We start from the raw sequence: 27,718 nt of genomic DNA on the forward strand, positions 1-27,718 counted from the left end.
ATAATTAATCAATCAATTTCATCCTAAAAGTAATATATGCTCTCTCACAGTTCCTAAAATAAGAAATTATGTAAATAATTTTTTAAGTGATACAAATTATGTTAAATAGTTTAGTTAGGTATTGGAAATTTCTTGGTATTGAGATTAGTAAAATATATCCATTCATTTAGGGACTACATATAAATATATTTTTTTATTAAAAACTAAATATAACAATATTAAATACTTAAGCATTATTCACATAGTTTTTTTTTTTATCATGGAGTAAAGAACATTAACCACTTGTAAAATTTTGTAGAATAGTATAAATTCTACCTTTTTCTTTTTTTGGAAGGTTTGATGTTACATATTGATTGGGATATAATATTTTAAAATAATTAAATGATCAGTGTAGAAATAATGTGACGGTGGTAGTGTTTAAGGATGCTAACGGCTAAAAGGGATGAGTTTTATTATATCACATATTGGAAAAATTTATTTTTATTTTCGTACACAAGGTATGAAATTTTTTTCCATCTCCTCGTGTTTGCTTTCTTATTATTTTAATATTATTTATTTATTTTTTATAAAATAATAAAAAAGTTTATGAAAAATACAACATCATCAAATATTCAACACAAAAAATATTTATATTGTCATTTCTTCAATACTAAATATGTATAAAATAATTATAGTTATATATATTTCAAATTTAAATTAAAGTATTAAATAAATTTCAAGATTGCCAAGACATTTATTATATTTTTACAAAACTTAATCAAACAAAATTGATAAAACTTAAAAATATTACAAAAAGAAAACAGATATTCAAATTTAAAATATTTTATATGTCTATTTACTTTTATTTTTTAAATTATAATAAAATCTCATTTTAATAAATTAATAAAAATTATAATATATCACCTAAATTAAACATTTTTCATCTTTTAAATTTTAATATATATTAAATTTAGATAAACAAAATTTATGACAATATATAAAAAAATATCAAAATAATAGTGATAAAAATGAATAACAAATAAAAATATTGAAAAAATAAAGACAAATAATCAAATGTTGATCTATTGATATTTTCCACGTGGATATCATCCACGCGTTGGATATTTTGTCCTATTCAAAACAAGTAGAGCAGAGAAGAGGCTCAATCTATGTGCAAAGCAGCAAGGCTTTGTTTGGATTCAATAGCACATTCGCCATCTTAAACACATTCACAAGATTGCACCAATGGCCGCCGCCGAACACGGAATAAGCCTCGAACCTGAGAGAAAGAGCCTTCTCAGCCAACACACCGAGAAGCACTTCACCGCCGGCGAAATAGTCCGCGACATCATCATCGGCGTTTCCGACGGCCTCACCGTCCCCTTCGCCCTCGCCGCCGGCCTCTCCGGCGCCAATGCCACCTCCTCCATCGTTCTCACCGCTGGCATAGCCGAAGTCGCCGCCGGCGCCATCTCCATGGGGCTCGGCGGGTACTTACGTTCAACCAACACTTCATACTCACAAAACTTAATTTAGATTCTGTTTGATCAGAAAATTTTCTCATGAAACGATCTGGGCTAATGTCTCGTTGTGCAGTTATTTGGCAGCAAAAAGTGAAACCGATAATTACCGGAGGGAATTGAAAAGAGAGCAAGAAGAAATCATCACGATGCCGGAAACTGGTTTCCACTGTTATTTTATTATGCTTTGTATATTATGTTTATGTTCATGTAACATTCTTTTATTTCATATTATCAATAAGTCAGAAATTTTGGGTGACTTACACTGTTTAATTTTTACAGAATCATTTCACTTTTTTTTTCTATTTTATTTCTATTAATTTTGACCATATATACGTGTTTTCACAAATTAAAAATTCATTCCTTTAGACTTTGATAACTTGTTAATCTCTGTAGGATTAGTTTTAAAAATGATAGCTGAATATTGTTCATTTCCATCGAAAGCAGTAACATACTCAGAATCAACAACCACTTGTTGACATTTTATTGCACTTTAATAATAAATGTGTTCTGTAAAAATAAAAACAGAAGCGGCAGAGGTGGCAGAAATTCTAGCTCAGTATGGGATCGAGGCACACGAATATGCACCTGTGGTGAATGCTCTCAGAAAAAAACCTCAGGCATGGCTTGATTTCATGATGAGGTAAGTTCTTTCGTTCTCACTTCAGTACAAAATTAAACATGTTTATTTGTTGAAAGTCTTCCTATACAAGGTGTATAAATTTTGGGGTTTATGATGGTCTATTATATAGTGAATGTGGTATGAGGACAAACTAAATGATTAATTGAGGACCAGACACAATAATGGGAATTTGTGGACAAGTTGAAAAGTAGCAACACCTAAAGGAATATAAAGCAAAGTAACCTTTCACTTTTTGAAGGTGGGCATGGTTATGGGGTCCAAAATTCCCACTTCCATTTAGTTGGCATGTATTACTTGGATTGGAATGTGGAAACTAGAAAAGGGGACGGCCTTGTAGGGACGCTATGACTACAACATGGGCATCTTTTTCTGGTTTGGTTTTTGTTATAATTAATGTTGGTTATGAAACTGTGCTTATAAACTATTTCTTCATACTTGTTAGAAGATATTCCTCTAGAGCAAAATGTAGTGATACAATGTTGAGTGTTTGGTTATGACTTCTATAGACAAAATATTATGGCATGATCATTGTGTTTAAAAAAAAACGATTTAAGGAGTTAATTTGGTATGATTTTGAAAAATACAAATCCATTTATCTATACACAGAACTAGAAAACCTGACTGTATAAAGCTGCCCTTTGGAAACATTGTTTACTGTTTATATCATTTGAAATTACAAATAGTAGGGTTTTTTTAAAAAAATAGCAAGTCCTTATCCCCAATTAGAGAAATATGCTGCATATTTGCATTCAGCATGAGTATTGAGGAGAAAAAGTGAAAGAAAACATGAAGAAAATAATCAATGAAGAAATTTCTGAAACATGCATGCAGTTTACATCCTCTGTTTATTTACTTTTTTGAATGTATCATTCTAGGATTGATGAATATTGGCTATGATCAAAGGTAGTGTTAAACAAATTAACTGGTTGTAATCTTGGTATGACAGATTTGAGCTGGGACTAGAGAAACCAGATCCAAAGAGAGCATTGTATAGTGCAATGACAATTGCCATCGCTTACATATTGGGAGGAGTTGTCCCCCTCCTTCCTTACATGTTCATTGCAAGGGCATCAGAAGCGGTTGTGTTCTCAGTTATAGTGACCTTGGTTGCATTGCTGGTTTTTGGTTATGCCAAGGGTTACTTTACGGGCAATAAACCATTCAGGAGTGCTTTGGAAACAGCTCTAATAGGTGCCATCGCCTCTGCAGCTGCTTTTGGTATGGCAAAGGCTTTCAATCCATAGATTCTCCGTGCCTTGTATTTCATAGCAACTAAGTTTCTTATAAAAACTTTGTTATTCTTCATAAGAAAAAGACCTTTTCAAATTTTTTGCTGTTATTAGTTATTACTTATTACTTATTTTAATTTTTTGTACAGTAAGATTACATGCGAGCACAACCCCTTTTATTCAATATTATGATCTTCAATGCCACCCTTATAATTCACTCTTGCTTGTGTCTTATTGAATAATTTAATATTGGGTTAAATATGTTTTTTATCCCTTAACTTTTAGTGAAAATTGAAATTAGTCTCTTTTCAAAACTTTAGATTAGGTTAGTCTCCAAACATTAGAAATGTGCGAATTTAGTCCTTTTAATCAAATTTTGTTAACTTTATTTGATGTTTTAAACGCATTTCTCAATTAACATTGAAGCAAAAATGTGTCAAAATGTGTAAACAACTCAGATGCTATCATGAAAGACACTTGAAATATCAAATAAACCTAACAAAATTTAGTTAAAAGAACTAAATTCACACATTTCTAAAGTTTGGAGACTAAATTAGGCCAAAGTTTTGAAGATGAACTAATTTCAATTTTCGCTGAAAGTTAAGGGACCAAAAACATATTTAACTCTTTAATATTCTATGTTTTGAAACACCATGAATTCAGTATCTGTAACTTCAATATTGAATCCATCCTCGCCACAAATAGGTTTTTCACTTGATAAATATTTGCTTTGGTGATGGTTTAAGATTCGAAATTTTGTTTTCGAAGTTGTCTGAACTTAAACTAATTACAGATTTTACAACTAATCTACTATCATTTTGTTAATTTTATGCCCCTCTTTTTTAACATTTTGTCATCAAACTTTTCATTATTTTATATATTTTATCACTCCATTAAATTTATGAAAGAAAACTGGTATGTCATAAAATTGTAAGAAAACAAACAACACAGTTAAAATTACATTGTTTTTCAAAAGTTGATAATAACACGTTTTAATTTATTTTTATTATTTGTCATCGTCATTTTTGTTAGGAATTTAAGAAATTGATAAAATACACAAAATCTGAAAAAGTTTGATTGCCAAAGATATTATGTTAGAAATATTTAGTCTTAAACTCAATATGTATTGATCAACCATTACAAACACTGAAGCCATGTTCAAGAAGAACACCATAATCTAACTCCACCAAATAAAAAACATAAATCCCTAATGGTTCATTCAAAGGGGATTTTCACTTAATAAAATGTTGTTTAAATGTATTCTTATTATATACCATTAACTCCGTGGTTATAAGGCACAAACTATTGAGGTTCTCAAGCTTGTGCGAGGGAAGAACGGTGAGCTCATATCCCTTATTTCTCTTTCCTTTTCCTATTCTAAACTAGCACTGACCTGTGGAACACTCAACCGGTTTAATGAAAATGCAATTTCTCGGTTGTTGAATTTTCGTTGTGATGGGTACGTCTTATCTTGTTTTGATGGATGGAATGCTTAATCAAATACATCATTGAGTAGTTTAGGATGACTAGGTTAGATTATCATTTGGAGTGGTGCAGGATGTAGTTTTTTTTTTTAAATGAAACTTCACTTTATTTTGGTAAAAATTCACCAAAACATGCAACGTTTAAAACGAATTTATACTTGAAAAAAGAATATATACATCAAACTTGAATATAATTTAAAGCTAAATCAAATTTTTATCGAGATAAATTGACCTTAACCAGATTCAAGTTAGTTCATCATATTTCTAATCTAATTGATAATACCGGATGCAACGTTTTAAAATCACAGGTATCTTAACAAATTTGCTTCATCAGAAAGTAATCTCTCAGCACTTCCCAATAGCTAAAAAGCTAATTATACCTCTTCAACCTCTAATATTTCACTCATTAAATTTAAAAGTACGATAGATATTTTGTTAAACAGAGAGAGAATTATTCAATGATACACCCAAGAGAGAAAATTCAGAAGCACCAAGGTCACACCAAAACATAATAAAAGAGGTTGTACTTGCATGGAAGTGTATGGCAGAAAAAAGAAAACTAAGATATCACAGCAGAGACAATCTGTGAGTCAAAATTCCACATTAAACAGTTTTCTTATATCGTATTTAATTTTATATCGTCTTTAGTTTTGTTGTTTTTATGCGATATGAAATTTAAACTCATATTTAAATAATTTCAAACAAATATCTATGGATTGAAAGCCTTTGCCATACCAAAAGCTGCTGCAGAGGCGATGGCACCGATGAGAGCTGTTTCAAAAGCACTCCTGAATGGTTTATTTCCAGTGAAGTAACCCTTGGCATATCCAAAAATCAGCAATGCAGCTAAGGTAACTACGACTGAGAACAGAAGGGCCTCTGAAGCCCTTGGAATGAACATGTAAGGAGCAAGAGGAACAAGCCCACCAACTATGTAAGCAGCGGCAATTGTCATTGCACTGTGCAATGCTCTCATTGGATCTGGCTTCTCCAATCCCAGCTCAAACCTGTAGTTATATTGTTCAACATGCATTAAGATTTCTAAAGCCATGCTTCACCATTATAACCATACATTTAAACACAATAAACAGGTGATGCATATGAACTCATACATATTTAAGAGATTTTGTTCTTTTTGTCACAGAAATTTTCTTTTACATTTATTTAACACTATGTTTTTCTTACTTGTTACTTTCTCTTTTTTTTTAAATTACAAAAATTTATTTATTTTTATAATTATTTTATTCTTATAATATGTGTTATTCTATTATTATTTTTTTTCTACGTACTTATATTAGAATATGAATATGTTATTTATTTTTTATTATGGGATTTCTTTTAAGTTGTAATTAGAAAAAACATTAATATTTTGTAATTGCAAATTACATAAACATAACTTTTTCTTAAGTGAAATGATCTGCTTCTGATATACTCGAATATGGAATATGTTATAATTCTTATAAATAGGTTAAAATAATTTAATATCCAACAACTTTGTGAGTTAAGTACTGAATGTAGAATCAAAATCTAAGTAATCTTTGACAGTTTAATAACGCAAATAGTACTTCTTTCTATTATTTAATTTCATTAAGAGGTTCATAAACTTGTGAATACACAATACAATAAAAAAAAATGTGTTGGGAATTTTTTTACTATTCTAAAATTTTACTCACTGGGCTTCAAAGGTATTTAAATAAACCTTCAACTATTACTTAAACTTAATAACCAAAATTCAACTCAAACTTGATGGACTCCATTAGGCAGAGAAGAAATCTAAACTTTTTCTACGATTTGTGTTCATCCTCCCATTAATAACTGCAACTTGCTTTTGAAAGAATATATTTTAACATTTTTGCGAAGAAATAATTTGTAGCATGATCTTGGCTAACATTACAGAAATTATCTACTTAAGTGATTTTGAAAATGGAATCTATCAAGCTGGTCAGGTCACTTGAGCGTTGTCTAATTTAATCAATCCATAGAGCTAAACTGAAAAAGTGATCAAAAAATAAAAGACCGACAAAAATTGAAGAATTGTCACAAAAATATTTAATACAATGTTAATTTTCATTTTTCTTACAAAAATAACATAAAGTACTTGTCATTTTATTTGTATTTTAAGCATAAATTTGTTTTCATTAATATATATATTATTTTATTAATACAATTGGACCTCGACTAAAACTTATTCAGTTTAAATAAGTGGTGTAATTTTAAAAACATCGATCATTATAAGTTCTAAAAAAACACATTGACCGTTATAATAAATCAAAACCATAAAACCATGCCCATTTGGAGTCTGTGCTAAGTGTGTGCCGGTGTCCCCTCTGATCTGATATTTTCCCGTTTTCACCCGAAATCCTAATAAAATATGCATTCAACAAAATTTTCACCCAATAACATTCCAGCATTCAAGTCCTAAAATTAACTTTTTTATTAGTCATCAAATAGTGATTAAAAAAAATCTCAGTTCTCAGAGTGTATACTTAAACTGGGACAGAGTTAACGTGAAGGTGGGTTTGCCTAACTTTTAAATATTTTTTTAACATTACACGAATTCTTATAATGTTTTAAGTATAAATTAACATTATGATTTAAGCTAAATTTAATATGGATTTCGTTCAACTTTGACTTAAAGTAAATTAAATAGTGAAACAATATGACTAGCAAACAATAAATATCATTAAGATAGGTTTTAACTATGGCTCTAATATCATGTTAGAAGTTGATTTTAAACCTAATTCAATCTCACAAAACCAACTTGTAGGATGAAGTTTGCAACCACTTATAAACTATGAATTGACCTTATCTTTAGTCGATGTGAGATTTCCAACAACTTTCAAAATTTTAGAAAAAAACACATCATTTAAAGACATTCAAAAAATAATATTATGTGAAAATTTGCACAACACAGATCATTTACAAACTCTTTAAAGTATACCGACATTTTTCAAAGTTAAAATTTAACTATACCTCACAACATTCTAATAAAAGAGTATATAGAAAATCAAACATTAGTTCAAAGTGTCTTACACTTTGGACAAGAAACACCATAGACTTAAGTCTATTATATAGTCATCAACACTCATTCCCTTATTTATCTTAGGAGATGTTAAACTTTACAAGATGCATATTTTTGTCATACACAGAGTAGACTAGAAACGACTTAACTAAATGTTATTATGACTTGATTCAACCCCACATGAGTTTGACTTGCCTCATCTCAACCAAATTCCAACTTAACTCGATCCAATGTGGGTTTGACTTGAATTGACACGAGGTCAATCCAACTTCACTCGACGTAAGGTGAGCCCAACTTGACTCAGTTCAAGGTGAGGTAATTAAACTTGGTCTAAGGTGAGTTTGACTTGACTCAACCTTATGCAAGCCTACTAAACTTGACTTGGACTTTACTTGACCTAACATGGACACATCTCAACTTAATTTGACTTTACTTAACCTAATGTGAACTTAACCGCACTCGACTCAACATAACTTGAATTAATATGAATCTAATTTAACTTTGTTAGACTCAAACCTGACTTAAGCTTGACCAGACCTGACTCTACCCAGCCTTATCCAAGCCCATTTTGACTTCAGCTACACTCAATTCAACCTGATTCAAACTCAACTTGAATTGACATAATATAAACCTGACTTAACTCAACCTAAGGTTTATTTAACTCAAGTCATTCTTAAATTGTCCCAATCGATATTAACTTGAGGTAGGTTCGACTCAATTGGATCTGAGATGAGTACAAATGAATCGAGCCGTAATGATACATACTCATCTCCATATGAGTCAAATTTTACTTGATTTTATGCAAATTCAATTTAAAACTATTTGTTCTGATGAAATATAGCATAACCTAACGTAAGCTTAATTAAAATCATTCCAATATTAATCTTGATTTTATTTGATCCAATTTTTTTCGATTTAGTATTATGTGTTTCTAACTCGAATTAGAAAGAGTTGGATAAATTTTTTTTATACGTAAGGAGATTTTTGTTTTAATTTTTAAATAAATTTTTTACTTTTAAGAAGTTATATGGGTTTGAACCATAACATTTTGTTAAATGTGAACTCTTTTTATATGAATTTTTTTATCTGTACGTTTTCTTTGCTCGAGAAGGGGACTAAATTCACATTTCTAATGATATATCACCTGTGAACTGGTCAATAATCACCTTTCAACTCATACCACATTCTGTATATTATAACGCCAAAATTTTGCTAATTTTCTATTTGCATGAGATCCAAGAGAAAAAAAAATATTAAACTATGTTATGAAAAGTGAGAACGTAAGAACTTACTTCATCATGAAATCAAGCCATGCTTGAGGGTTCTTTCTGAGAGCATTGACCACAGGTGCATATTCGTGTGCCTCTATTCCATACTCAGCTAGTATTTCTCCTACCTCTTCTGCTTCTGTTTTTTTCACAAAACCCCCCATATTTATGAGCATGTGCATTACCATTTACATTTTAAAGTTACATAGCCATTTAATCCCTAATTCTGTGTTCCAATCCTTAAATTCTGAAATTTCTAAAATTAAAACATTTTGAACTCTCAATTTTATCCAATCATGCTTCTACGTACTCTTTCTACGAAAATAAAAAAATATTTTATTTTTTAAAATAGAATAAACGTCAAAACATACAAAGAAATTTTGAATGATTTCTTAGTCCATGTTAACATTAAAGTCATGATAAATTTTAAATACTTTTCAAATTTTATGAAATTTCGAGTATAAAATGAATTAAAATTATATATTAATAATTAAATAACAGAAGAAACCAGTTTCTGGCACGGCTATTATTTCTTCTTGCTCCCTTTTCACTTCTCTGTCGTAGTGATCCGCTTCACTTTTCGCTGCCAAATAACTGCACAATGCAACCAACAAAATTTTCGGAATCTCAAACGATACTATTAAGTTGTGAGTGCAAAGAGTAGTTTCGTAACACGTACCCGCCGAGACCCATGGAGATGGCGCCGGCGACGACTTCGGCTATGCCGGCAGTGAGAACGATGGCGGAGGTGGCATTGGTGCCGGAGAGGCCGGCGGCGAGAGCGAATGGAACAGTGAGGCCGTCGGAAACGCCAATGATGATGTCGCGGACGACTTTGCCGGCGGTGAAGTGCTTCTCAGTGTGGAGATTGAGAAGGCCCTGTTTCTCAGCTTCCAAGGTGACAGCCATTGGTGCGAGTCTGAAATGCAATTGAAATTCATAAATATAGCCTCCACCCCTTTTTTAGTCGAAAATTTTAAAATGTTCTTATTTTTTATTTTTTTTTACATGCTGTTTTTGGACATTTTTTACTGTCAGATTAAATGTCATATCAAATATTTTTGTTTCTTAAAAATAATATTATTAGTGTGAGGATTGATATTCGGGGAGACTATATATTTTTCTATTTATTTAGAGAATCAGCTAAAGTAAATAAACATAAAAACATAATTTGAGTTCAATTTGATTTTTTTTCTTATACAAAATTTTATAAGGTACTTTTTAAATTATAAAAGTTAAATGTTTAATAATTTTAAGTATTTTTATATAATCTTGGCTATTTTTATTGTATCATGATTTAACTAAATTTTATCCCTATTTACGTTTACATAAAAAATATAAACTTAATACATCATTTGGTCAATTCAAACGTTATTTACAGTTAATAATAACAATTCAAACGTTATTTACAGTTAATAATAATAATGAACTTTTATATAGTTTACTTAATATATTTTACACTATTTATTAACTGTGAAATATGAAACGGAAAATGTTTAATTAATGGTTTAAATTACTTTAAATTTCTATAAATTACGTTATAGAAATTAAAGATATATTAGTAACATGTTTAAACGTTTATACTGAGAAATATTAAATTGTTATTCGTATCACGTTTTAAAGAATCACTATTACATTAGTATCACAATATTATCTTACTTTTGTAAGTCCTATAATGTGATATACATTTAAGTATTTTATAAAACAAAATCACTTTATTAATAAAAACTATTAATGTGACACATAATTTATTATTTAATTTAAAGTTAGATATATTTTTGTCCTTGGATCTTAGCCATCTTAATATTATAGCGACCTTTAATGTAGAATTCTTAGACTTATGTATTAATATAAGACCTTAATTTTGAAATGAAGAACGTATTTAAATAATCGTGTTGTGGTTTAATAATGCTCCATAGTCCACGACGCTGGCTTAATATTTTGTAATGTTTACTTAGTAAAATATGTTTTATGTTATTTATTCATCCATTTAAATTTTTAAGATGACTTTATTTTTTTAGTCGTACTGCTGTTTTATTTAAAAGTTATAATGTTGGCTCGGATAAAATGACAAACCCAAAATACTGATTTACTTTGATATCTCGACAATGTGCTTCCTCTTCCTCTTTCGTATTTATAAATAAAGAAAGAATCACTTCACACTCAAAGCGTATTTTATTCAGAGTACTTTAACTACAGTACATGTTATAAATTTAAGATTTAAGCATTATGAGGCCTTATTAAAATATGTTAATATAATATGCAATTTAAGATTTTAAATAAAATAATGAATCACAATATTGTTTTACTATCTCAAAATTATCTATCTTAAAAATACCTATTTCTATCAACAAGTAAATGCAAAATTGTTAAGATGTAAGTCTAATAACATCCTGCATCAACAAAAGTTATTAAAATTATTAAAAAAATATTACAGTAAAATTATTAAAAAAATTAAGAACTCACTAGATAACTATTGTTTTTACGTAATATTGTAAAATAGATATCCATTTATTTGTTTTCCTACATAGATGCGCGTTACGTCACCAACTATTAAATATTTGAATTATTATTGCTTTCGTTATGTTAATTAACGTGTTAAATAGTAATTTATGCAAAAATAAAGATATACAACTTATTTATTTTTTCGCCTTGTCAAAAAATAACTACAGTTTTAATATTAAAAAAAATTGAAACTTATAAAAATAATATGGTTATAGAGTAAAATTGTTTTAGGAAATAATATATTTATTATTTTAATCAAGCAATAATTATGGATAAGAGGCAATAGCTTATGGAGTAATGATCTTCTCGAGAATTTCTCATGTCACTAATCTGTGTTCCCAGACTCCTAATGAATTTACATGTACCCGTTAAACATCCCAAAATGTTTTGAAGTTAGCCCTGATCCTTAATTTAGCAAAGAAAAAAAAAAGATGTCATACTATGATGTCACTTTTTGTGGGGGCAACAGAATCTCTTGGCCGCCATATCAAACACAAACATGGTTCAGAGGCATGAGAACTATACAGGTAGGTAGCAAACAGCATGTCAGAAGCACTGGCTTCTGCAATAATATGCAAAAGTAGTATGCATGCATCATATGAAATTTTATATATGAAGGCATGTCCAATAACATGCAAAAAATAAAGGTGCCGTTCTCCCTTATAATTCTCCAAGTAAGAAACATTCGATCCATCATAAATAGGCAGCCGCACTACCAGACATCTCCCATTCTCACATCTATCAAGATGGTAAAACCTGTCCACGAGGAAAATCAGGATTAGTTTTCAGATACAAACTGAACCTTACTGACAGCACAATATCGACAGAACCTTCAAACTCTTAAAGTATGTTTAAGCATCTATCCAAAAAAACACACACACACACAAAAATAACATGCATATCTAGCATCTCAACAGATAAATGAGAGCAGGCTTACACGGATTCGAGATGAGGATCTCTACCATGAAAGATAGGAGAGATAATAATTGCGACTTAATACTATAATATAATTATAGCGCCAAGCAATTTGTGAAGACAGCCCAGCTGAAAAATAATGGACATTAATACTTCCTTCCCTATATATTGTTAGTTTCAGAAACAAAAGCTCCATTAGCTCAGTATGAGATTCCAAACTCTGGCCCCTCCAAATTCCAACTCATTCTCGAGTTTTCTCCATCTCTACAATCATCGATTCAAAAGTTCGAGAATTTTCATTTGGAGTCTCTGATATTATCGGTTCCATTTCCATTCCACTATCCGTGCGCTCCTCACTTTCTTTATTAGAATCTTCAATGTTTCCCAGGAAAGGACTGCCTAGGAAAAGCTGTTCCCATGAACCGTCATCAGGTAAATCTGGTAGGAGAAACGGAGAATGGTTTTCTAGTGGACTCAATTTTTCATCCATAAGCACTTTCATGAACTCGGAACTAATGCACAAGTCTTTGAACCCATCGGCAGCCAGCTCAGGTTCTGATTGTTTTTCGAAAGCAGGAGGTAGGGGAACTACAGGCTTGAGTTTTTCACCTACAGGTGGCTTATACTTTATTATCATCCCATCAGAAGCAATTGGCTTGTCATCTTGTTTATCTTCATCTAATACATTCCATGATTCAGACAAACGCCAATTATTTTCCTTTGGATGAAGCAATTGAACCAGGAACCCAGGGCTTTGCACGACCATGACTAAGAATGATAACATCTGTTGCTGATGCTTTTCCATTCCTTGAAGGCGATCGCTCAGGAGCAGCAACTTGTTCTCAGCAGATTCCTGGTGTTGCCTGAGTTTGACCAACTCCTGGGTCAGCGAATTTTTATCAGATTTGAGATTCTCAACTTCTTTCCAGAGGCCATGATGGGGTACCTCTTGGGATGGTTCATCACTATTGTCATTCTGCGGCAATGCTTTTTGTTGGTCTGCAACGTGCGGATGTTTTCTTCTGCGTATATTTTTCAACAATTGCTTTTGACCCCTAACAAAATTTTCATTGGCAAATTCCCAGCAATCCGTATCAATTTTCCTAAAACCCTGTTAGATATTTCAGTTACCAATTAGTTACAGTAAAAGACTCTCTCCTCAACCATAACAAATGACATAGATATAAAGGAACAAACCAATAGAGGCAACAAACATGCACATCAATATAAACAAGCCGATACTCTTGAGATGTTGTACCATTTCACAAAGTCAGGTGTTATTTAAAGTGCTTTTAATTTATCAGTCAACAAGGAGCCCGCCCCAGTGACTAGGTTGATATGAAATATCGAGGCCAATTCAGAAATTAACAACTAATTAGTTATAAAGCCAGTAATAAGGGAATGGATCAGAACATTTCTTCTAAGATTGTGCATTGAATTAAAGTTTGTAAACTTAAGTTTAAAGCAATCTAATTCTCCAAATTGATAGTGTGTTTGGCTATCAACTGCAATGATCTAAATCCAAATTCAACCTAAAAGATAGAAATTTATGTTTCTCGTCTTCGCTAATAGATGTCCAAAAATGGTTTTGAATTCGAATAAGCAAACTTGATATCGCTTTACAAAACACTGGTTCAAGTTAAAATTAAGTGTGAATAGGCAACCATATCCAAATTGTGTTAACTGGACAAAAGTAACTTGTATGAGAAATATGAACACTATTCTAAAATGTAAGGTAAAAAAGAATGAATAATCAAATAAACGAACAGTACGAACAGTACTCAAATAATATCTTATGAGCACAGAACGATTTGTCAAGCGGGTAAAACTCATCCGAACAAACACCAATTTATTTTCCATCTAGTTGCCGACACAATTTCAAAGGCTCACCCTACAGAAAGGGTTTCAAGTGCATGCAAGAGTTATATACATCAAACAGCGAGTTTCTACATCACAACCATAACCTAATTTTTTTAACACCACCAACAATTTCAGGCACTCTGTAAGAACATTGAAATTGCAGCCAATTTACGAATCACACAATCAGACAAAAACGAATCATAAACATACCAAATAATAATTTATTTCTTTATTTATGTATTCATCTTCAGATAACTAAGAGAAACAAGCAACTAATACAGAATTGAGCTGAAGAAAAGAGTGAAAGAGACAAACATAAATATTGAGTTGTCTAATAAAACTGGAGAAATTGTTGTGTTTGAAATAGGTAGGAAGTAGCGTGACGGAGAATTGCGTGGTGTCAGATATGACGAAACTGTCGCCGCCGTCGCTCCAACGGATAACGGAGTCCGTGTTCCGGTCTTCCACCATATCGTAACACTTTTTCAAGAACGGAGGCACCGCACCTGAACCAGAACCATTTTCGTTCGATTTCACCATCGCTAATACAACAAACAAGAGAAGAGAAGAGCGAGAAAAGGGAACTGAGGAGATGAGTTCAAAGTTGTAAACTCCAAACGAAATGAAATGAAATTTCCATGCGGCTCCTTATGTACCGTCACAGCACTTTCCAACCTTTTTCTTTTTTGGGGGTTTTCGAATCAGACCCACACCTCAGATATTTTATTTAAATATAAATTAAAAATTAATATTGGTATATCTTTTTCACTATGTTTGGTCTTTTTTTATTATATTTTAATTTACTATTCCAATATTTTAATGCGGTTCGGTTCAACTCTCCCTACTCGGAATTCAAGTATGTCGTTTCTGTATTACTTGCAGGAGGAGTCATCCTTCTCGTTCCAACTGAAACGGTCCAATTACATAAATTAAATTTTTTTAAAATATATAAAAATATTTTAATGTGTCATTCACTGAAATTTTAAAATTGAATTTGGAAATGCATTACAGACTAACCTTGCTAAAAAAATTTACATATTGTATAATGGTATTACAGATATAGTTAGTTGAAGTTTTAGTTTTAAAGTTTACATTTTATTAAATACTCTACATGCTTCCAGTGTGAATAATTTTGTATTAAAAACCTACTTATGATACAATATGTAAGTATTGTTATTATGTCAAAATAAAGTTATTTTTCAATAGGGTTTGTTCGGAACATTATTTATAAATTTTTATGTTAGGTCAAGCCTTTCTTCAAGCATGATTTCATTTTTTTATGACTGACAAATGAAGATTTTTCTAATATGTTTAGCTTCAAAATTATTTAACACTAAACGTGCGATATGTTAAATTTGATCAGTCCTACAGTATTTCAAGCTATCATTTCAACAATTTTGATTTCTACTTATATTTTTGGTTAAATTATACTGAAGCATGTAAATTTTGTGAACAAAAATCTAACTTATTTTGTTAATGAATTATGGTTTAGCTGAATAATAAATTAATTTCCTTTGCTTCCTAAGAAAAAAGTTAGCCAGTTATTTAATATTGGAGAAAAAATTCATTAAAAGAAAGAAGTGGGAGCAAGAGCGACTTAATGACATAATAAATTTGTTCACCCAAACATCAAATTTAATTTTAGGTCATAAAATGTGGCATTTGTTGGTGAATTCATTGATGACCCTTTAACTGTTTAATTTAATTCATTATAAAAAGTTCAACCATTTTAATCATGAAATGTTATTTCCTATTTTGTTTTTGTTTACTTTAACTATTTATTTTGTTATACCTTACCATTTGTTTAATCAATAGAAATAATCAAAGGCATAATAATTTTCTTTTTTGAGAATGATTGAATCTATAAATAATTAATTGTACTAATTTGTAAATAAAAATGTTTCCAACTTACTATTTCACATTACATCTTCTATAATATTAGATAAGTTAAGTTCCATACTGATATTTTTAAAAATCTTGAGTTTCCGCTATTTTAATAAAAACACACACAATTTATTGATAAAAAATATTTTAAAAGGAATGTGCCAAAAATATTTTATTGATCTGGCAAATTGTGAAGTATTCAGGTCAACAGGCAAGTCAAGCCATCATTATTTAAGTTTCTTTGTTTTTCTGACAGACATTATTCTGTTTGTTGTTATGTTTGTTTTTACATCTACAGAGACAAGGAAAAAGTTAAGAAAACATAGGTACCGTAGACATGTTTTACTGTGTGATGAGCTGGGTTTCACTAGTAACAATAGTAAAGATTTGGAGATTGAACCATCCTTCGAAGAGTTTCTTCTAGCAAAGATTTGTAGCAGTTGCAACAACAAATGGGTACCATACATATAAAACAAAGGGATTTAGATTATTACCCAGAGCGACCAATACATCTCCATACGAGATACCATTCCACAAACAGCTTGATACAGAAGGAATAAGCAAAATGCTGGCAGCGGAATATATGGAAGAACTAGCTAAACCATGAGCATTTTGGAAAAGCATTAATGGATGCCCTCAGACAGAGTAAAAGGAGAAATTGGATTTTCTCATGAATAGGAAGGATCCAAATTCAACACCCCCTTATATGCACGTAAAGTTTATGTGGTTCTATAGAACGGATTGACAACCTATAACAAATCTTGGCTGATTATATGTCCTATACATTCCCTTTAAACTGAATTTGATCTTACAGAAACAACCTCTCTGCATGCTGGAATGAAGTGAAATATTTGACCTTCCATGGGCATCAAATGGTACAACCTTGTGCATTATTAGAGTAACCCATTTATTCTTAGAAATGACGAGGAAATTTTTTTCATAAGATTGTATTGACCCAAGAACTATGAGTGAGAAGCTATTCATGGAATCTAAACACCAAGATTTACCTTCTGAGTCGCCGACCCTTAAATCTGCAAGCTCCAAGTTCACCAGAGAAATGAGGGGTTCTTATCTACCAATGATATCTGATCTGGTTTAACGTTAAGGACTAAAGATTAGGGGAAATGCTCTGGAATCAAAAAAGGATGAGATAATGTTTAAATTATGCACTCAAGAACTAAAGACAATGATGAAAGAGTTAAAATCCCTTCATTTTTCCTTTTTTTTTTTTTTGACAATACAGAACAATCCTTGAAAGGTATAAACAGATAGGAAGCCCGGTAAATGCTCAAAGTTTGTTAATCTCAACTCAAGCTGGAAAAACCCAAATCCATAAGCTAGCAAATCGGTAGAATGCTAATTTCCTCCAGCAAAAATCCTTCTATCTCTTGTAGATTTCCAGAGAAAATTCATTATTCTTATTTTGCCAAGTAATTCAGAAGAACTAGCAAGCAATTGCATAATCTAATTATTCTGTTTTCCATAATTTTCATGTTATATACATGGAATATGTGATATTCATGTAACGTAAACTAATAAAGGAAAAGCACAAATAATTCATAAAAAAATAATTGTAAAATACATAAAAAAGGATATTTGAAGAATGTTAACTTGTGTCAGGCAGAAAATATTGGTGTCGTTCAGCAATCTGCGTCTGGGAACAAAAATGGAAAAACCAGAAAATTCTTGATCACGTTTATAGACAACAAGACAGGATAATTAAGAAGTCAATAAAAATCAGACACTCAATAAGACTACCCATGTACTTCCATATGAGATACAAAAGAGGTTGAATGCATTTTTGCCCTGTTCATAAGCCTTAGTGCTCTTTGAAGAAAAATATGGAGGAGAAACAGAAGACATAATCTCTAAGAACTCCTTACTAAATTGTAACTCAAAAAAGCCCTAGCTTAAAAAATTCATTTTCTTGAATCCTAGTACTTTCCCTGAAATGGCAGTATAAGAGCACAGAGAAAGACAAGTGGCGCTGTCAAGACTCATCAATGACATTCACAACTCAAATGCGTGTCTTTTATATCTGTTTATTAACATTTTTGGTTGAATTGATTGTGTAGGAAGTCAAATAGGTAATGAAAAACATAAAAACAGGACCTTCTGCCCCCAACAAAAATTTGTAAAAGTAATTGAACACTCACAATGCTGCTAAAGGTAGGCAATCTGTACTCAATTCAAAACGCTTCCAAGAAATTGGACAATGTGTTATCCCAATCCCCACTCCGAAGCTATCTCTTCAAAAAGCTGAGAGCACACAGGCCTTATCTCAAATACATTTTTTAGGGCATGACTTTCCTATGGCATGGCAACTTCTCAACCAATTTTTTGCCTTGATTATAGTCTGTCCTTTTTACACTGATTTCGTAGCATTTTTACTCCACCTCTCAGTTTAGTACTGCTTATGCAGTTATAATGTCATGCTTGGTTTCCCCTTTCTAGTCATAGTTGCTATTTCACCAGTAGTCTCCACACGAACAAGATCCATTTCTAAAATGGTGAAATCGGCTATTATCTCTTACAATGATTTCCCTGCCAACAATCTTTGCCATAAATTTAATTGCGGTGTGGCAATCCACGCACACCCGGATGTTCTTTATTACACGGATGGTTGTACCAGCAGTAGTGCTAATGATGCCAAATGCTATCGCAAGTCTCTCACTGTGGGTGCGCAACAGGTCGCGTTTATGCTCCTCATCAACATCATGTAGCACCTCCTTTGTGTCAAGGACGTAACCTTCTTTCTCCATTTGTTCTAACAAAATATTCAATGCCTCGTTTATTTTGTCATAATATGGATGTGATTCGTCTCCAGCCAGAAAAGTGTGTACTTTGTTCCCAACCTCAATCCAGCTGCATCCTGGAGTCTTCTTCAAGCCCTTTTTCCTCACGTGGACTCTCAATTTCGCAGCATCTCTCCATCTTTGGGCGGCTGAATAGATGTTGGACATCATAACATACGCCCCCATGTTCTCAGGGTCAACCAAAAGGATTTTGTCAACAACCTTTTCAGCCAATTCAATATTCTTATGAGCCCTACAAGCAGCTAACAATGCTGACCACACACTTCCTGTTGGTTCCACAGCCATGTTAGAAATAAAGTCATAGGCTTCCTCCAACCTTCCAGCTCTACCAAGAAGGTCCGCAACAGCAGCATAGTGCTCCAGGCCAGGAGCAATACCAAAATCCGATTGCATACTGTTAAAATACTTCCATCCTTCATCCACCAACCCAGAATGATTACAGGCAGTTAAAACACCAATAAATGACACGTAACAGGGCTTCACTCCATCAAGTAGCATCATCTCAAACAAGGAAACTGCATCAAGGGCATGCCCGTGCATCGCACATCCCATAATGATGGCGGTCCAAGAAACCATGTCACGCTCACGTATTCTGTCAAAAATATACCTAGCCATCTTAATATTACCACATTTGGCATACATGTCCACCAAAGAGCTAGCTATAAACTTGTTACCATCAAACCCAAGTCTAATTATATATCCATGAAGTTGCTTCCCCAAGTTCAAGGCTGTCAAGTGAGCACAGGCCGGTACAACACTCGAGAATGAAACCTGCATTGGCTTCTCCTTCTCCTTCAGCATTAGACGAAAGAACCCGAGCCCCTGATCAAATCTCCCATTCTGCACACAGCCAGCAATGATGGAATTCCACGAAATGGCGTCTCGATTAGACAAGAGGTAAAAGGCACGAACGGAGAGCTCCACATGAGTACACTTCGCATACATATCAATCAAGCTACTTCCAATGAAAACATCCTTGTCAAACCCGTGTCTAACGGCATAGCCATGAATTTCCTTTCCTTTGATAACATCAACATGCTCCGCAAAAATAGGAAGAACGCTAGACAAAGTAAAGGAATCAGGCCTCAAGTTTTGCCTACCCATTTCCCTAACCAAGTCCAACGCCTCTTCATACATACCATTCTGTGCATTCCCGGCAATAACAGTGTTCCACGAAACAACATCCCTAACAGGCATTCTGTCAAACACCTTTCTAACAGAGTCTATTTTCACAGTAAAATTATTATTATCATTGTTACTGTTATTATAATTATTACGGTAGTGGTGCGTTTGGGGAAATTGGTCGAGCACGTGGTTGGCGGAAAGGTGAGGGTGGAATTTGGAGTAGACGTTCATCAACGCGTTGGCGGTGTACAAATCGAAGTGGAAGCCGAGGCGAATGGCGGAGGCGTGGAGCGACTGAGCTAGAGGAAAGTGTTTGAGAAGCGTGGATGCTTTGAGGAGCGAAGGGAACACGTGACGGTCGGGGGAGACGCCGGAAGCGCGCATGAGGTTGAAGGTGGTGAGGGAGTGGCGGAGGAGGCCGTAAGCGGTGTAACATTTTATAATGCAGACCCAGGCGAGGGAGTGAGAGTTCGAAGTTGCTCTGGCTTTCACGATTTGCGCGTGGAGCTGTTTCGCGTGGAAGGCGGAAACCACCGTGTTCGGGTTGCGGAGGATTCTTCTTGTCGCACTTTGGGTGGAACTCATTGAAGGGTTGGGTTTTGCCGGGGAATTTCCTCAACGTCTAAGAACCTATTTATAGTCTACTACGATTCTAATAATTATTTGAAAGAACATAATCATTATCATTATACATTTTAATACTTTTATGTTATTCTTAATCACTTGTGTATACTCTTAATCACTTTTGAGATAGATAAATTCTAAAATAAAATAAGTCATTAAACAATTTTCCTTGGTGATCAAATTGTCCACTAAATCTTTTTTAAGAGAAAAATTATAAATCATTAATCCTATATAACCTTGAGTACATGTTCATTAAGGAATAATTGTAGTTGTTTAATTTCTCCTAAATTATTAAGTTCAACAAAATCTTATGTTATGTTGAACTCTCTAGCTTAAGGAATTAGAAACATTTCATGGAAGAAAATGACCAAAGGAAAAAGAGAAAAATTAAGAAAGCTTATGGAAGAAAAATGACAAAAACAAAAACTTAAAAAGGTAAAGAACGAGTTTGATTATATAATACATAATATAAATCAAAATATCTTTTGTAAACAAGAAATTTTTTATTTTAATTTTGTTGAAAATATAACTTTTATTTAAAAGAAATTTTTAGAATATTGTAAGAATATCCAAAAAAAACATTCCATCATAATATTCCTAATATTCTTAGTATATCCCTAAAATTCTATTAAAGAAAAAATTCTAAATAACTTAAGAAATACAGAGCATATTATAGAATGAAATGGTCAAGACATAAACTTAATTACTTGGTAATGAAGGTAATTAATAAACTTAATCACCTTGATTATAGATAAAATACTTCACTCTATCCTACATGCTTGAAATATAAGAAACTAGATATTTTGTAACTTTGAATACCTTGAGAAATTGGTTATGTTGTATTAAGGTTCTATTTCTATGGAGTTTTCTGAGTGATGAACCGATAATACAAATATCTTTTTGATCATTTGACATATTCTTTTGTTCTTTTCACTTTATACATTTGATTTTCTTTTTTTTTTCTCTTTATATTCTTCACTCCATATATCATAATTGCTTAGTTTCAAATCTTTCTAAATAGTTAATGAATCTTTCACACTTTAGACCTATATTAAGTAGAAAGACATTATCACTTTAATTTCTTCTTTAAAATAATTATGAGACGCATTACTCACACTTAACAGATAATAGTTATTTTCCATCAAAACTAAATATTCCATCATTGAATTTGACAAACTTTTACTTCAATATATAAAATAATTACTATGATAATGGAATAAACAAAAATAGTTCCATCAAAACTATTATTAATGTTATAAATGAAAGAAAAATTATCATTTTGATCGTAGAAGAAAAATTATTATTTTGCATCATGAAAGAAAATTTTTCACACATTTCTCACTTGAGAATTCTAATGTTATATAATAGAAGAAGAGAATATAAATGACAAAAAAAAAATAATGAAGAGAAAAATACACTATTACCTATTTTCTATCTGCGTCAGCGACAACAAACATAAGAAGGCTAATACTGTCAACTGCTTCCTTCAATTTATTCCTGATCCAGAGATGTGGTGAAGTAGGGGTCCCTGCTCCATGTTTCTTTCAGAGACAAACCAGATTGGTTCATAGACGAATTCTCATCACTCGTCATGCTGCTAGGATGATCAACAAACAAGATTAATAGCTGCCACAAACCCAGTCAATGCAGACAATAATTTCTTTATTATAAATTAGTTTTATATATTATAAATTAGTTTTATCTATTATAAATTAGTTTTATCTTAATTGATTTAGTTGATCTATTTATATAGTATAAATTAATTTTATTTAAATTAATCTTATTTTTAGTTGATGTTATATATTATAAATTAATTTTAGATATTATAAATTAGTTTTATCTTAGTTGATTTAGTTGTGTATTTTTAGTTGATGTGGTATTATCACATGGACTTCTTCTATTAATATTCCATTAATATTTAGAACATGAACTTCATCAATTAATATTTAGTATTTCATTAATATTTGGAATTTGGTAAAGAGTGTGTAGTTAAGTATAGCACTATCGCCAACTTTGACGGAAACATGGCGAACAATTGTATTCAAGTGAGACAGAGAGACGTGCGATGTCTAGTTGGCGGGAAGATGACGAACAATTGTGTTCAAGTAAGAGTGAGAAGAATGAGAGTGAGACAAAGAGACGTGCGATGTCTACCAGAAAAGATGCACAAGTGAAGAAGATAAAGTTTGTTGAAGGAGTGCGGGAAAATTAGTTTTTTTTTACATACCTATCTAATATGGAACACATTGAAAATCATCATAAAAGTTTAAAATAGTTATTATAATAACAAATACAGAGAATTTAAAATAAATAATTAAAAGTATCATTAAAGCAAATAATTGTTATTACAATATTCACATGTAAGTTTAACAAGAAATGTAAATAATATATAATCTAAATATCTTAATAAAAAAATCCAACCATAAACATAATATATAAGAATAATTGTTTTGTGAGAAATCCAAATACTATACAATCCAACCATCAACATAATATCTAATTGTTCTAATATGGCAAGGGCTACTTCTTGACATCAAAGCACATATAAATGACTTTGCTTCACTCTTAATCTTGGCAAAGTTTTTCTTCCCACCTTAAATGTAGAAAGAAATTAAAAAAGGAATAGAATTATCTTCCTTAATAAAATTTGTCCCATTAATATTAAATATACTTTTATATAGTATGCACAAAAATATTATATATATGTCCATTACTTGTACTGCTGCAGCCCCATTGAAAAAAGATAGGCCAGAGTTTAACTTTCCCTCATGATTATTTAGCAACTTCTGAACGTAAAAAAGTTTATCTCAATGAACATTAGATCTCTAATCAATAAGTAAATCCTATTTTTTTAGTTATTTAATATTAATTATGATCTTAAATATTGACTTAAAAGTGGACTCTCTTGCGTACGTAATATAAAATTAATAAGAAGACAAAATGTGATTTTACATATTTCATGTATGAACACGTAATATTGGTGTCATTAAACCCTAAAGCATGCACATCAAATTAACTTAAGTTTCTTAAAAAAACAAGAGGTGTGAAATAAAAGACAATAGTAAAGAGAAAGAATCCTAAAAAAGAAAAAAAGAAAAGGAAGAATTTCAATGGTAAAAGAATTTGTTAGAATTTTCTGTGATTCACATTAGTAGTTTACGGAGTCCAACTTATTGCTAATTCTGGGACGCTGTAATAGGTCAACCTGAAGTCATGCATGGTGGTCCATCCTGGTTTCTTGTACTATATTATGAAAACAACAAAACTTTTTCCTTTTCAAATGTTCCAACACCACTTTTTTTTATGTGTATCTGAAGCTTCGTAAACGTAACAGACATGTCTCAAATCCAAATATTAAAAAAAAAAATTATTATATATTTTGGAACATTAAAAATAATACTTTAAGACATAAATTTTTTTCATTCCTTTAATATTATTTTTTAAAATAAATATAAAAGTTCAATTATCTATGATTCTTTAATGTACTAAACAATGTCTTAAACTATCTATTTAATCAAGTTTAACAAAATCCCGGTATAGAAAATAATTTTAAAATAATTTTTTCTGACGATAAAATGTAAGATCTTTTCCATCACAGATAACAAAAAGACAAAAAGAAAAAGGTAGAATAGAGGTATGACCTTTCCCAAAAACAAAATAAAATAAGACGTCAAATGCATTCTTCTCTTGGGAAAATGTAAAAGTGAAAAGAAAAAAGTTTGACAAAGTTACAAACATAATAAAATAATTATTATTTTTTATCCTTTGGATGTTTCTTTTTGCTATAAGGTTTCTACAATTTAATATGCTTATTATTATCACTGACCAATGAGATTTTAGAACAAAACAAGATAAGAAACTGATTTTTTTTTCCACATACTTTCTATCTTTCAGTTTATTTTATGCATATGTAAGAATTAAATATATACGAGGAATTTTGATTAAACACGATAATACTGATTTTCTCCCTATGAATAAACTTTAGTCTAAGGATGACCCGATACATATTCAGTATGAAACATGTTAACATTTTTTTCTCTAGTTCACACACACTCAATATATAGGCTTTATGACTTTATCTACTTTTACTCTTCTTTTTCTTTTATTCATTATCTTCTAGTAAATTTGTAAGAGTAATAATAGAATGATATACTTTTATATTTATTTAGGTAAATTGGTCATAAAAATTAAATTTTTGTATTTTTTTAAGAAATAAGAAAATAAAAAATGAAAGAAAATAATATTAAATAAACATATAAAAAGTTTATGTGTGTTAAAATATATATTTTTTAATTTATAAACTCAAACTTCGTATATACAGCCCAATTCGTATTTTTTTCACTGTTTATGTTTAATCTATTTTTTCATAGACTAGTTATGATTTGTTCCAATTATTATTATTTTATTTGTCTTATAATCATTAAAAAAAATTATATTCTTAAATACTTCTTTTTCAGTTATTCTTTATTTAATGTAGAGAAAATACTTTTAGAAAGTTTGTTTATCTGTTGTTGTTTAGTTTAAATTTTATTTATTAGTTAGTTTTAATTATCATAATTTTTTTTTATCGTGTTTTTACTCGGTGAGGAGATGATAATATTTTTAATCCTCTGCGTTTCTGTCTCGCCTAATATTTATGACACGTGTTCTCTAAATAATGGAAGGTGAAAGAAAGTTATGAATATTTAATTATTGGTTATGAATATTTAATTATTGGTTATTAACATTTAATGTCTTTTAATAATATTTTAACTGTTGAGGTACAATTCGCACCTAATAATACTATATTATCCTTTTTTGAAATAATACATTCATTTATTGTTCTCTGTTCTTCTTTGTCTTCTACTTTCTCTATAACCTTATACTGAATAAGAAAAATGCATGTTAAAATTATCAATATGAAAATAAAAAATAGCGTTTACGTAAGTAATTCCTCAAATGAATTAGTTTTAATAAAATTCTCAATAAAAAATAATTTATTTAAAAGGAAAATTTTTAAAAAAAATCTGAATAATTTGAAAAATTAAATAAATAGTACATATATACCAAACAATGCGAAGACGTTGCCAATCAAACATAAATTATTATATACGTTTCATTTTAAATATAAGTTTTAATATAATTTATATCTAATCAATACACAAAAATCAAACTCTAAAGCAAAAATTTTCTCGTCGTCTTCGCGAGAATACAAGCAAATAAAACATGCACTTAATTAATATATGATCATGATACTACTTATTATCATTTTTCTCAAAGTTATTAATGACAGACTTTTTGAGTTAATACATAATCCAAGAATTAGTTTGGTATAAGCTTTTATTCTCTTACAACCAAATAGATATCAATTATTAACAAAAGGCCTGGATTGATGTAATGCAACGTATGGATTATGTAATAAGTGATATTTTTCATATCATATGATTTTTTTTTTCCATAGATGATTCATTTTAGTCTAAAATTCAGATTTGAATCTCAAAACCTTAGCATACCTTGCTAAATTAGTCAATGGTGAGTTTAATAGGGTAACATGTTTGTCATTAACATTCGTTTGATACATAATTTCCATATTATAAGTTTCAACTTTTACTTCTAACAAAAATCAAACATAATATAATCTAGAATCTATCATAAAAACTAAAATTGAATACCAAAATTTGACCGTAAGATGCATTCATGTGCACACACATGGTTTGTGACGATGAAAAGTTGCCTGAGAAATCAGGTAGCCATATAAATGGCTTACGATGCTGCAAACCACACATAGAAATACCACAATCTTAAAGTCACCGATTTGGCTATCAACTTGACAAATTCGGTTTCCAACGACAACGAAATTTAACCATCCACGTCACTGCGTTGATGTACCAAACTTTTGTTAACAATTTAATAATTAATAGATCAATATTATATATTTGAATTATATACTGTAATCATCGTCCGATCAGTTATAAATTGGACGGTTAGTATTCATCATAATACACAAATAAATTATTATTAAAATAAAACTATCAAAATGTTAGATCAATCAGTCAACTATCAAAACGATTAATTTTAATATCTATCAGAATTAAAGTAATTACCAATAATTAAATTGTAATTAGATTGTTATTAATAAAAAACTCATTTCAAAATCTATAAATATAAATTGATATAAAAGATAAATGATTTATATTTACTGTATTATTAAATGTTGAACTGATTTTAATATCAATTTCTTTTAATAAATATCTCTTAACAATTTAAATGAATGACTACAGAATACGTTAAATTGAAAACAATATTTAGATCCTTAAACAAATTTATAAAACATTGGACTCTAAACCTCCACTTATACCTTATATTATATCTTTTTTTACCAAATAAAGTTTTCCATTGAAAAGCTAATTAAGAACTCAATTAGTCATTTACTCTTTGATATTTGAATATAGCAGCTGATGTAAAGGTGACATGATAAGGAATTAAGATCTTGCAGTCTGTATTGGCTGTTTAGAAGCGAACAAGACAAAAAAACTGAAGTTGTCAGACAAAATCCGAAAAACCAGATTCTAAAACATGCCCTTGTTGTGTGAATGGTATTCGATCTGTTCCGTGTCTAGGATCCAACCCCAAAGAAGCAATTAAAACAGCAGAGCCAAGACCGTGTCGTGAATCAGAGGCTGAAGTAATGATAGTCAAACCTAAAACTTAGAATAAATTATGACTTCAATGATATGAACACGAGAGAACTAACAATTTCTTAAGTCTTTCAAGTTTTCTTTTTTCTTAGTTTATGTCTTACTATAGTTTTCTATTTTAATTGGCATGTCTCACTGTATAATGTTTTATATTAAAAACAAATAAT

The 27,718-nt window shown here is 30.7% G+C and overlaps 4 protein-coding genes across 5 annotated transcripts; 1 reads left to right on the forward strand and 3 right to left on the reverse strand.

Annotated features, from left to right (window-relative positions):
* The first annotated feature begins 1,137 nt into the window (after positions 1-1,137).
* LOC124849143 (vacuolar iron transporter 1) lies at positions 1,138-3,588 on the forward strand. The gene is made up of 4 exons (XM_047327018.2): positions 1,138-1,469; positions 1,576-1,661; positions 2,028-2,142; positions 3,089-3,588. The coding sequence occupies exons 1-4, from the start codon at positions 1,225-1,227 to the stop codon at positions 3,384-3,386; spliced, it is 744 nt and encodes a 247-aa protein (XP_047182974.1). The 5' UTR covers positions 1,138-1,224; the 3' UTR covers positions 3,387-3,588.
* A 1,781-nt stretch (positions 3,589-5,369) lies between these two features.
* Positions 5,370-10,144, reverse strand: LOC124849142 (vacuolar iron transporter 1-like). Its single transcript, XM_088103012.1, has 4 exons — positions 9,825-10,144; positions 9,654-9,739; positions 9,170-9,284; positions 5,370-5,862 (listed from the first exon to the last, which is right to left on the reverse strand). The coding sequence occupies exons 1-4, from the start codon at positions 10,052-10,054 to the stop codon at positions 5,565-5,567; spliced, it is 729 nt and encodes a 242-aa protein (XP_087959138.1). The 5' UTR covers positions 10,055-10,144; the 3' UTR covers positions 5,370-5,564.
* Positions 10,145-11,953: 1,809 nt separating this feature from the next.
* On the reverse strand, positions 11,954-15,109 carry HSFA8 (heat shock transcription factor A8). Its single transcript, XM_088103011.1, has 3 exons — positions 14,741-15,109; positions 12,588-13,676; positions 11,954-12,406 (listed from the first exon to the last, which is right to left on the reverse strand). The coding sequence occupies exons 1-2, from the start codon at positions 14,963-14,965 to the stop codon at positions 12,807-12,809; spliced, it is 1,095 nt and encodes a 364-aa protein (XP_087959137.1). The 5' UTR covers positions 14,966-15,109; the 3' UTR covers positions 11,954-12,406; positions 12,588-12,806.
* A 1,562-nt stretch (positions 15,110-16,671) lies between these two features.
* On the reverse strand, positions 16,672-20,845 carry LOC124823061 (Tetratricopeptide repeat (TPR)-like superfamily protein). Of its 2 annotated transcripts, XM_088103014.1 has the most exons (3): positions 18,466-20,845; positions 17,317-17,399; positions 16,672-17,191 (listed from the first exon to the last, which is right to left on the reverse strand). In XM_088103014.1, exon 1 carries the CDS (start codon positions 20,833-20,835, stop codon positions 18,778-18,780), a length of 2,058 nt encoding a protein of 685 aa, XP_087959140.1. In that variant the 5' UTR covers positions 20,836-20,845; the 3' UTR covers positions 16,672-17,191; positions 17,317-17,399; positions 18,466-18,777. The 2 variants fall into 2 exon arrangements, with proteins under 2 accessions (XP_087959140.1, XP_087959139.1); XM_088103013.1 differs by having other exon boundaries at positions 16,672-17,399.
* Positions 20,846-27,718: the final 6,873 nt, after the last annotated feature.

Source organism: Vigna umbellata, chromosome 1 (genome assembly GCF_029865625.1).
Source record: "Vigna umbellata cultivar VRB3 chromosome 1, Vumbellata_1.0, whole genome shotgun sequence".
NCBI classification, from domain to species: domain Eukaryota; kingdom Viridiplantae; phylum Streptophyta; class Magnoliopsida; order Fabales; family Fabaceae; genus Vigna; species Vigna umbellata.